This window comes from Taudactylus pleione, unplaced genomic scaffold (assembly GCF_031769625.1).
Source record: "Taudactylus pleione unplaced genomic scaffold, aTauple2 ptg000086l, whole genome shotgun sequence".
Taxonomy (NCBI): domain Eukaryota; kingdom Metazoa; phylum Chordata; class Amphibia; order Anura; family Myobatrachidae; genus Taudactylus; species Taudactylus pleione.
In genome coordinates this window covers 14,548,726-14,561,474 of record NW_028284488.1, presented here as the reverse complement: position 1 = coordinate 14,561,474, position 12,749 = coordinate 14,548,726, and the positions used below count along the sequence as shown (strand labels likewise).

At 41.3% G+C, this 12,749-nt stretch overlaps 1 protein-coding gene across 2 annotated transcripts in view; it reads right to left on the bottom strand.

The window, feature by feature from the left end:
• The window catches only part of LOC148529182 (store-operated calcium entry regulator STIMATE-like), an 82,014-nt gene that overhangs the window by 16,361 nt on the left and 52,904 nt on the right, over nt 1-12,749 (bottom strand). For both annotated transcript variants that reach the window (XM_088468908.1, XM_088468907.1), the window contains exon 6: nt 4,295-4,407. In XM_088468908.1, the coding sequence (XP_088325034.1) occupies nt 4,295-4,407 (113 nt within the window). The remainder of the gene's footprint in view (nt 1-4,294; nt 4,408-12,749) is intronic.

Sequence of the window (12,749 nt, the reverse complement as noted above, 5' to 3'; positions counted from 1 at the left end):
GCATAGAATTGTTTTTACATGTATAGTCTATATTGTTCAGTGAAGCATAGTTTATGGTATATATCTGGCCTGGCTTTTGCTCCAACTCAGAGCAAGTTATCTCCTTTGATCAGCAGAGCAATTGAGTCAGTTGTAGCCTGTCTTAATCAAGGATACCACTCCTTTATATTCAGTCTAGGGGCAGCTGGGGCTGTTTGCAGCTGGGGTTAAAAGCACCAAGTGTTAAAGGCACAAAGTGTGATTACATAACAGTTAATCAAACAGTTGAACAAACATTGACCAACATCTAAGGTAATTTCAGATTAAGAAACTGATTGCTTTAAAATTTGTCTAAAAATAACAAACCTAAAACTCACCATGTACTACACATTTCTTTTTATCAACTCCCTCCTTTGTATTTTCTCTAAGGATATAACATCCCTAACTTTCCCTGCATCTCACCTCTCTGGGCACACTGCCGCCCTATTGAGTCACTCACCTCCTCTAAAAACTAATGAGCTTTCTTTTCATCAAAAATTGACAATTACAGCCTCATTGTGTCACTATAAAAAAGTTTTACACACCTACAACTATATCTACTTCTCCATCCTCCTGCTTTTATTATCTGGTGACATATCACCAAATCCAGGCCCCTCACACATACAGCGGATTTACTATGGAATATATATCCTGCAAACCTCACATGTCTCCCATCACCCTCCAAATCAATAAATGTGCCTTATAGAATTCACACTTGATCACAACTTATTATTTTACATCTGAACATCTCTTTACAATAACTGCTTTCACCAATTTCGACATTTACCTGAGACTGCTGGTTCACACGTTAACCACACTCTCTAAATAGCCCCACATGAAGTGGCTTCAGCCACCCGTCAGACTTCACGTAAACTGATATAACAGCCATGGCTCTCCACAAACACCTACAAAAACTGCCTCTTAAAGTAGAATGTCAGTGGCGTAAATCTTAATTCAAATGACTTCCACACATACTGTAAAATAGGAATCCAGCCATCTGTCATCCTAACCCTCTGTCCCACGCTCACTGTCTACCCCATCTGTGTCACCCCTGTCCGTCTGCCCATCCCCTTTAGAATGTACGCTCTCACGAGCAGGGCCCTCTATCCTCTTGTGCTTATCCTTTCTTTACTTATACTAACTGCTCTATACTCAAAAGCACCTAACCCGTGACTTTTGCCATCCTGCTTCTGTTGCAGCAGTGTTTATATACCATGTACTTGTCTTGTAGTGTCTTAAAGCTGTATGACACTGTTTTCTTGTTCTGTTCAACTGTTTATGTACTATGTTTCTGTACTATGTAAGGCGCTGCGGAACCCTTGTGGCGCCATATAAATAAAGGATAATAATAATAATAATAATAATAATGCATGCGTTATACAGTTTGGTGCAAGTGCAGTTGCAAATAATTGCTCAACTGCTTGAAAATCTGCATTGTATGCGGATTGCATGTCACTCAGAATACTGTTTAGTGCAGTGCCGTGAGGAAGTGGATTGGATGGCTGCAGAGGAACCGGTGTAGTTTGCCATATATGATCAGACATAAAACAAAGCTTGGCAAATAGCTTAATGGCCAGCACTAGCTTATAGTAAGGAATTTACATGACAATGTTTAGAGTCCAACATTATAGAAAACCCATCCTAATCAAAAAACAAAAAGAAGACGCAATGTATTTAATTAAAGAGTTTCTGACAAACTTTTCCCCACATTGTGCTATAGGTTTAACTCCTATAAACATACATAGGCATTTATTTACATTCAAGTACATAGTAATGTGCAAGCTGAGAAACTGCTCTTGTAAATGTCCTATAATCACATTCAAGTAAGTCCTGTTGCAAGTAACATATACATAGTGGACGAAGAACAGCAGTTATTGCAATTGCGGGTTTTGTTATACAAAGCCTATAATACCCTTGTTGCATAAATGTTTTATAATGGGGCAGTAGTTTTCAGTGTTTACTAATCAAATTCAAAATAATTTGCACAGGAAATTAGCATACACCTGTCAGCAATGAAAGGGATTGTGATAAACCCTAATAAAGTTCAACTAACAGGTCTGCAAGATTTAAAAAAAATCTACATGATCAAATTTTTGAGAGGGGTATAAAATAAATTTAAATTCATTACATGTACAGATGTGTCCTCCTCATACTCTATTGCTGCAGTCGCGCCAAACATTTCTTCCCCGTGTCGAGTATCTTTTAGCGTCTTTGACGCAATCAGGTGTCAGGTGACAAAACCACTTTGAGACTGTACAGATTAATGATATGTAACACTTGTAAATCTATATAAGAAGTGCTATCTATGCATCCATCAACACAGACACATGAGAACGTCACTTGTCCTTGAGATATGCCAGGGTGAGTGACTCGCAACTTCGCAAGGGAATCGTTTGTTTAGGGTTAGGAAACTGTACTAGACTGATTGATGTTCAACGTTTACATGAGAAATGGCAGAATTGACGTGTTAGGTGAGTTCATTTCATCATTCTTTTCATTATTACAATGCTCCAGCTTGTATAGATCCAACAGGTTTTGTGTTTAGTAATAATTTTAAAATATCACTTTTTTATGTGAACTGAATGCTTTTAAAGATAAATAGTATGAATATTAGGTAACAGGGCCGCAACTAGGGCGGTGCGTCCGGTGCCCTAGAGCATAGCGCATGTTGCACTTGGAGCAGAGCCAGTAACCTCCACAATGTCCATTTTCCGTGCGCCTACTGCAATGTTTTTAAGCGCAGTGCGCGCAGCTCATTTTCTGCAGTCTCCTTTCGGCTCCCACAGGGCTGTCAGAACATCAACAGATAGGAGAGGGAGAGTGATGTATGAGCATGGGGGCGGGGCTACACAGACTGAGCAGCAGCTGTCAGACTCACAGGGAGGAGCTGCTGCCAAAAAGACTCACTGTTTGTAAAAATTTTTAAAAATTAAGCATTAACAAAGTTTAAAATAATTTTAAATGCAGTATCAATTATTTATTTATTTTAAGAAAGACGGGATGGGGGGCCTCTTAATTTGGGTTTCCCTGTGCCTCTATGAACCTCTGAAAGGGTCTCAATCATCCCAACCATGTGGGAAAATGTCTGATGAATTTAGGGCTGAATGTTTTGAACCATGCTTAAGGGGTGTGGCCAGCCACCAGAGGGGGTGTGGATAGCCACCACAGACACTTGGCTAAACAATAGGGAAATCTTTGTGTAGTTTCTATAGAAAGGAACCAAGCACCCATGTTGATCAGTGGTATTACTCCACCAGGTAACTGACTATCTAAGAGTAACAATGCATGATTTGAGGTCTGAAACCTGACACCTAGAGGATAGGGGTAGGCCCTCAGGCAGTGGGGCCCACCGGGGATTCCCCTGTACCCTTGTGGGCCAGTCCAACCCTGGGTTCTAGTCAGGATAAATGGCATAATAGAAAGCTCTGAATATCAAATTATTTTCGATCAAAACCTGCTTGTCTTGGTCAGAAAACTGAGGTCAGGAGAATCTTAACTTCCTACATGATACAATCTAAAGCACACAACCAAGTCAGCCCAGCAATGGCTTCAGAAGTTCAGAGTCTCCTAAAATGGCCTCGGCAGAGACCAGATGCCAAACTTATTAAAAACCTGTGGCAACAATATAAAGAGGGAAGTGCAGGAGATCCTCTGGAAATTTGATGACTCTTGCTCTTTTTTGCAGGGATTACTGGGATACAATTGCGAATACGTACCTGGTATACAAAGTCGATAGAAATTTATTAAGCAAAACCTCAATGTCATAATGAAGGCAAAAGGTACAGTATATCCATAAAAGTATTGGTATTGGGTGTGCTCATCTATGCAACCAGGGTACTGTAAGTTTTTTTTTTTAATTTCCATTTCATAAAAATTATCGATTTGATTTTCACTTGCATTTTGTTGGATACAGTGATAACTTTAGATGACCCTGAGGGTGCTAGTCTTTACCTGTAGTTGCGCAGAGAGAGTACTTAGTCACGTGATAGTATAGAAGCCTAAACTGGTGTGGCCATATTGGCTGTGAAATAACTTGTAAACAAAGTGTGCTTATATAATAAAATAATTTAGCACATATTTTAGGAAACAGCATAGTACAACAGTCTGGCTGTATATATCATACAGGTTATGCTAGCAATGCAATTAGGAAGTCAAACTGCCCCATGTAATGTGTGTTATTACCATCTTGTCTTACACACTGCTCTGACGAATATTACTAATCGAAATACTGTTAACAAATTTAACTCAATCTATGCATACAGGTATAACTATTTACCTTTATCCATACTTTGATGAGTAGAACAAGGCTTATTATGGTCTTCTCAATAACCATTATTAAGAGATAAAGAACACATTGGCCAAGCCATGCAGCTGCCTGTGGAGGGTCCCCTGGAAATAAAAATTGAATTCAAATTAGAATGTTCAAACACTGCACAAAAATGCTACATACATTAGAAACACTAGGGGGGTACCCAATTAGGCGCGATTGGCGAAGAACAGGGATTTTTCTCAGATTATCCCAGTTTTTCGCTGATGTTTTTTTTCCCCTATCCTATTATTTCGGACGAAATAATAAGAAATTTCACCCGAAAACACACAGGATCCGTGATAGGTCCATGAGCTTATGTGTTTTCGCAACTGAGGCTGTGAAAAAATGGCATATATCATGGATTATTTTTCGGGACACATCAGGTCCCGAAAAAAAGCCCGGATAAGTGCCGGCGTCAGGATAGCCCTGGGGGATCCATTAGCGCCCAAACAATGTTCCGGGCTAATTGGATACCGCCCATTTAATTAAAAAATACCATAAAAAGAATACCCACGCACAAATCATGCCACCCCCTTGAGTAGTATAAGATGTAGGCTCCCTCCCAGGATGCAAACACTTACTATGATACGCGTTGTAGTAGGTATTACCGCCGGCCGCATGGAAGCCCAGCGGGGTTGAAGATTCCGAACGTCAAAAGGTAAGTATTAACTAACCCTATTCTACCCCCTAACCCTCCTTTAGGGGTGCCTAACCCTAACCTCCCCCCAAGTGTCTAACCCTAACCCCCACTTCCCACAGCCTAACCCCGTCTCACGGGGGGGTGCTTAACCCTAACCTTCCCCCGGGGGTGCCTAACCCTAACCCCCCCCTCCCCTAGCCTAACCCTACTCCCGGTCAGGTGCTTAACCCTAAGTCCCCCCGGGAGCACCTAACCTAACCCTTGCGTGGCTGTTCACGTCCGGCTTACCTTCGATCGGTAAGCCGGGTGTCGGGCTCCGGGCATAGGTCTAATGACAGGAGTCAGGATTTCGACGCCTGTATTAGTACTTTGCTGGGATTAGAAAGTCGGGAAGCTGGCGGTCGGGATTTAGACCATCGGCTTCCTGACTACATCCCATGATACGTCATTACAGAGCCATCGGTGGGTTGAGTCTGCTAGAAGCAAACAAATACTACATATTGTATAGTAATATTTAAAACTTGTCTAATTAAACATTTAATTTCAGGTTGCTCCTGATTTTATAGGTGCTCAGCCATCCAATCAGATGGCGCCTGTGTACAAATATTCATTACGCAACTTTTGAACAAACTGCTAAATTTGGGGTTTTCTGATTTTCCGTTTTAAACTGAAAGGAATAGAATAGATGCTTTTACCCAGTACTAACATTTCTTGTTTAGGAAAAAATCATTTAGTAACCCTGTGTCTAGCTATACCTCTCCTATAAGTGGTGATGAGGGGAAAATGGTGAACATGTTAAATATTTGAGATTGAGCACATGGAAATGAAAAAGATGGAGTCTCTCACTATTTATGTAAAGTTACTGTAAACAATTAAACTTTTAAGCAGCCTTTACAGTCCACCTGAGCAATGCTATACTTATTTTACATTTTGCTTGTTTTGTGTGTGCCTTTTTGTTTATTTGAGGCCTCCATTTGTTAATATACAGCAAAAGTAAAGATTATCTACTGTAGAAAATCTTCGATCACCGCAATTTACCAATAAAAGATTGGTGTGACTGTGAACGTGATACTCTGCTCACCGGCAATACTGGCTGGCAGCGACTTATTTATCTAAATGCAGCATTTTTTTTGTGTACAGATCCTCTGCAATCGCCATCTAGCAATCCTTCTTAAGTAGGCTTTCCCATGCAGTTATTGCCAGAGGCAGCCAGCAAAGGCCATTACTGGCGATGCTATCGCTGGCCAGGGGAGCTTCTTAAAAGAAAGCAGTTTAATAAACGGACAGAAGCCCTATCTTCCTCAAAAACACCCATTTATTCTGATGTAGAACTTGTCTCCCTATAACAAATACTCTTAGAAAAGAAAAGTCTGTCTTATGAATGTATTAGTTTACTGTATAAATCCATATTATATCCTATGGTGGACAAAGACCTGGGGTGAGGTCACTTGCTGGGGAGGCAGACATGGAGATGGGTCTGAGAGCTGGGAGCTTATCTCACCCCCTACTTACTGTAGCTCTCCCCTCACTACACTTAGCTTCAGTGTCCATTGATTCTCCTACCTGCATCACCGTGTCTTCTCTTGCTTCTGTTGACTGAGCTCCGATCTCTAAACACTGCAATGCACTTCCTGGTCACATGACACATCCAAGGTGTCCATCAGTGCTCAAGGCACGCCCCCCATACTTAATGGCATGCCTCTATTAGCTCTGTTTCTGTGCAACTTACTGCCTGTGGTGTGGCCCCGCCCCCAGCTGTTGCTGCCTCATCTCTAGTCTCCCTGCAGTCCCAGGGAGCTCCACAAAGCTAGAGAATGTTAACTATAAAAATAATTTCAATAAACAAAGAAGTTGTTTAAAAGTTATAAATATCTTATATGTATTATTCTAATCATTTTTATATCAAATCTCAGGACTATGACAGGGGAGGTTCTGCCTCCGCTGCCTACATGTTCCTGATGGGGTGAAATATATCATGCATCAGTCAACCGGTGTGTAAAAAAAAAAAAAGCACCATAACTTATAATAATATTCTTGTCAACAGCATCATCTATAATGGCTGATACAGTATCCAGGTATGAGATTGTACATGTGAATAGGTAGAGGAGAACAAAGTGTTAATTTTAAATTTGCCCATATACATGTTTAGCCAGACTGGACATACCAATATTTTGCTACTCCAGACAAGTGGAGACATACCATAGTGTGCTCAGCAAATGCAGGCAGACAACCACCAGTTTATTTGCAGGCCAAAAAGGGTATGATTTATTTAGTTCTGGGACAGGATATCAGTCCAATTTGCTGATGCTGGCACAGCACACAGGCCAACATTAAATAAGGGACTTATTGCAGAACTAGTATTAAATGTGCCAATGTTAAAATGAACTTCCAGCTCATCCTCCTTTCAGAACTTTCCCTGTATTAGCTCTAGGAGCCAAGACACCATGATCAGCACTAACATGGAGACAATGCATAGGACTGGGGGAATGCTCTGGAATCTTATGTGACAAAGCAAACAAACTCAAAGCCGTAGATATGGACACTAAAAACTATAAAACCAATGAATACTTTTTGTTTTGAAACCCTGCAAATGATTATTTCCATCCAAGACAATATTCTAGACTAAATAGAAGTACATTATAGTTTGTATTATCCAGAACAAAATGTCAACCTTATGCTCATCTGGAACTGAAATGTTATATTTGTCTACAAATCCAGCTGCATAAGTCAATTTACATGATGTAACCTGCATCCTTCTGGAGCAAACACATTGCTAAAGAGAAAAGCTATTGTCTAAAATGGAGCCAATCAATTCCCTTATCAATTAGCCTCAGAAACATATAAACACAGAAAAATACAATACTCCACCACCCAAATAACACTTAGTTCTGTTTAGGGTTACAATATAATAAATCACACAATATGTAATGATGTATATTATGGTATGGAACAGGATCTTAAATGGGGTGTACCTCCCTCTATATTGCATTTTTTTTTCTGCCACTAATTAAATATGTAAACCAACCAAAATTGTCCCGAAGGTTATCTCTCCACCTTAGATAATTATTATCCTTTATTTATATGGTCCCAGCCACAAGAGGTTCGTAGTGCCTTACAAACCAGAAGCCTGCCTTATCATCTGGTGGATACATTTGGAATCCTCGGGGAGCGAACTGAATAATTCAATCTGTAGTGAGTTTCACACATTTAGGAAAGTGTGTATAGCATATCACAGACAGCAGTCATTGAAGTGTTTTCATTTATGTGAAAGAGAATTCCCTTCAGATTTAATGCAGTTTGTGAAAAAAGCGGCATTGTAAAACAAGCAGTATGTGTTATATTTACGTCCATATTCAATTAACAGCTGTATTATTTTGTTTAACGTGGCTTGAATTAACGTGCCTATAGCGTGGAAATTGGGAAATCAGCCTGTTCCCCAAAAAAGTGCAAACAAATTAAAATAAAATTATGGGGGGCTTTTAAAATGTATGAAATTTGCATTGTTTAACAACACTGGAAAAAAAATTACAGAAAACAAGCGGTTTCAGTAAATTAAATACACTAGAATAATTTGGGGTGCATAAAATTGCATGACAGTTGATTTTTTTTTTGTCAATTTAAGCCACTTTTAAAATTTGTTTGAAAAACAAAAAAACCTGTAACTCCCACCTGCAAGTCTAAAAACACCTGTCCCATCAAAACAACACCCTCATATATAGTACCTGTCCATTATCAATTAACCCATTATTCTGCATTTTGAAGAATATCAACCCAAAAATAAGTCATTATTGAACAAATTAAGCTAATTAAAAACTTCTACATGTAATTAATTATTGGGGGGTCCCAGGGTTTCTGAATCAAGCTTCATCATTTTTACTGTAAAATAGAGATTTTTCCCAAACTTTTCACCTATTCTGGTGCTGCGTTAAATCCTATAGAAAGGTAACGTGGTTTAATTTGCGTGGAAAATTGGATAACTGCGTTAAATTGCATGTAACCACAATTTAAGGTTAACTCAGCAAATAGGTAATCTACAGTAACTGTTATGACTATATCAACTGTGTGAAGAATTGATATAAGTATTCTATTTTTATTATCCATGTTTAATAGTTAGTATAAATAGTTGCATACCTCCCAACTGTCACGCATTCAGCAGGACAGTCCCTTTTTTTGGGACTGTCCCACTCGCGGTGGAGGGGCTTGGGGAGAGTACACACCGCTGCTCTGCATCTATTCACAGTGTAGAGTGGAACCTGGGAGCTGCCCAGCATCTAAGAGAGTGCTGGGTATTCCCCCACATAGACGTCAATGGGGGGAGGCTCCATAATAATTAACCATAGAAAGTGACAGTGTAGGTGGCATTATGATGAAATATTTGTCATAATATATTATTGTACCACAAATATGTATTAAATGTGTGATTATACATAATTGGTGGTGGGGGCCAGAATGTGGCAAAAGGTTCTGGCTGCATAAAACCGGTTAGACTTAGAGCCAGTGCTGCAGACTGTGCACTTGCAGACTGTTTAAAAAAAAAAATGTCAGATAACCTGAGGTAATCACTGAGCGGTTTATGCATCAAGCAGTGAAAGGGTGGAGAAGTTGCCCATAGCAACCAATCAGCTTTGAAGTAGCATTTGTCAACTTCTCTACTTCTCTCTGCTTGTTACATAAACCCCTGAAAGAGGAGGGAGCCTGAATCAGGGAGCCCGTGCTCACTAGAGTGGAGGGGTCTGGCGGCTGACGGCAGGTAGCTGTTACATGGGAGGCAGACTGCTTAAAGGGGGCAGAAATCTGCTATAATTCCCCTACTGAATTTCAGAGAGATAAAGAGAGTTTACCTGAGGGGAGGAGTTCGGAGCACATGGTGTTGATGTATCAAGCAGTAAAAAGAGCGGAGAAGTTAATCAGTGGAGAAGGTCGCCCATAACAACCAACCAATCAGCTTTGACGTAGCATTTATCAAGTACAGTATATAAAATAACAGGCCTACCCTCCAACTTGACCCCTCCCATCAGGTTCAAAATGCTCTGCTCCTGGGCTTCCCACCTAATTTATGATTGAAGTCATCTGTGTTGAACTAGGTAATTGATGAGAAGGGTGTTTTAACACAGGTGGCTGCAATCATAAATGAAGAAAGAAGTCCAGGAGCAGAGCATTTTGTATGTAATGGAACAGGTCATGTTGTGGAGGGTCTGAATAGGTAGGAGCTGATTGGATGCTATAGGCAACTTCTCCACTGGTACACTTCTCTGCGCTTGTCAGCTTGACACAAACCCCAGGGTACTGCAACCTGTGGTGTGAAAGGAATATGGGGAGCTGCAGGTGCGTTTCCAAAGAGTTACATCCCCAGCAAATTGTAGAAGACTTCTCCTGTGGATGCTGTCAATGCGCACAGTGCCATTTCCCGCCGACTGCCAGAGGCTGCGAGAAAGAGATTGAAAGATCTCACTCCTGCTCCTAAAGCTGGGTACACACTGGAGGGATGTCGTTACAAATCGGAACAACAAATTGTGCAGTGTGTATGCACCATATGCATGCTCCCAGGTTCATTGCTCACTTGGCAAAGAGATTTCTATGGCTCAAATAGATGGATTCAATCACCAATTTAAAAATTAATGTTTTCTTCAGGAACATACAGAAATATGGGAGACACCTCATGTTATGCCAAATTAGACCTAGTCTGATCCTGATTACGCTGCGCTCTACTAGTCAGAGTATTCTCTGCTTCCTACAGCAGAACATTGTTATGTTTATTTTTAAGGGCGGATACGTCCCTTTCACCTTAAGTCCGTCCTTGATTATAGAGTTAGGAAGTGAAACTTGAAGCCGCTTATATTTTTATGCAAAATTACTTTAAAAATACTTTAGGAACAATAGCCAACTAGGAGAGCATTTCCTTGTGGATGTTACATCCCAGTTAACTGTATGTTTAGGGAGTTTTTGACCGAACAGGAAGTCTCAAACCTGAATTGCAAAATAATCATAATAAAACAAAATATAGAATATACAATATTGTGCTTATATTACTCAGCGCTTTTTCATTTATATCAGAGCTTAAACAACTTGTACACAGCTGACTGCTTATCAAGTTTTTATAACATTGGGTTACAAGGTCTTAATGTGTCAAATGTCTTAAAACCCTTTACCTGTGTGAGTTTCCAAGTTTTTAAGGAGACAGAGCAGGAGGCAGGGGATTCCTGAGTTGACCCCTGGTGGGCCCTGTACAATCTACAGACATCTGGACTTCGACCTTGGTAAAAAGCAGGTTCGAAGTCCTGGGAATTTTGACCCAGGTTGACCCTTTCAGACAGAAAAAGGACCCGTGTTGATCCGGAAATCACTGGGTACAAATTCGGAATCAGTATGTTTGACCACCGGAAGTGAGCCCGGCAGTTCAAATCCCGACGTCGGAAGCCCGATGGAGGCGATCCCAACAGCGGAGGTAAGTTTACTACTCCTAACCCTTTCCCCCCCTAACCCACCTTAAGGGGTGCCTATCCCTAACCCCTCTCTCCACACCCTAAACCTAACCCACCCGGGGGGGGGGGTGTGTGCCTAACCCAACTTCCCCCCTTAGTGCCTAAACCTAACCCCCCCTTCCCCTAGCCTATCCCTAATCCTCCCCTGGGGGGAGGGTCCCTAACCATAAGTCCCTCCGGGGGGTCCCTAAACCTAACCCCCCATCCCCGGCTACGTGGATACCTGCCCCTGGCATTGGACGATCGGTCTGGCGTACTGTCGGAGTTCCGGCGCCGGAATTAACATAGGCATCGGTATTTCGACGCCTATGTTAGATCCCTTGTCGTGATTACACTGTCGGTATTGAGACTGGCAGCCATGCGTCCGCCGGTCTCATAACTACATACCCCTAATGTTTGACCTGGCAATTTGGTTTTCTGTGTGAAAGGGGTATAAAGGGCTACATCATTTGAAATAGGTTACTCTCCTTTTTCAAATAAGGGTGCCCCTGAAGCCAGGATGTGGTGAATATTTAATTTCTGGACTTTATAATTATTTCTGTAGTGCAAAGGTGTTCTCTGGTGATGACACATGATCCCCAGAGAATAACTTCCCTGGGGTACCATTATTTAGAAGATGGTGACCCCCTTCCCCATACTCTTGTTTAGCTCCCCTTTTTCCTTTATTCATTGGCTTTAGGTGCCTTTCAATATTTCTACAGTCTTTTGCCTAGCATGGGCAGAGCTTAATGATATTATGTCCCAGGCATGATATTCCGAGTCTGTGCGACAGCAAATATAAGTAGGGACTTTTGTTAAGTCCCTGCCCGTACCACCTGCCATTTGAGCCAATGCAGTGCTCTTATTCAGTGAGTGGCCATCCTGAGCCACAGGGCTATATACACCACAGTTTATTCATGTTTCATTTAACAGCAGTAAGCTAGTAGAAGCAATAAATTCAGGGCTGGCAGGAGCTCTATAAGCACCCTATGAGATTAGCTCCCCCCCCCAACCGCTCCCTGTTTTTCCTCTAAGGAGGCGTTAGGTGGGAGCAGCATCCTTTACCTTAGATTGGGAGTACAGCGCTGTACTATGACATAATAGCCCAGAGCCACAGGTATATCTAGTCCTAGAAGAGCACCAGCTGGCAGACTCATACAATACAAGCAAACGGCCACATCGTTCCCTGGTCAGCAGCCGGCACTCTGTGGAGGGTGCTGGGACATTTAAACAATGTCATTATATTATGTAAACCATTCAGCGTTTTAGTAGCAAACCTGATCAGCAATATGTTTTACACAGGAAGACAGATTCTAATGCA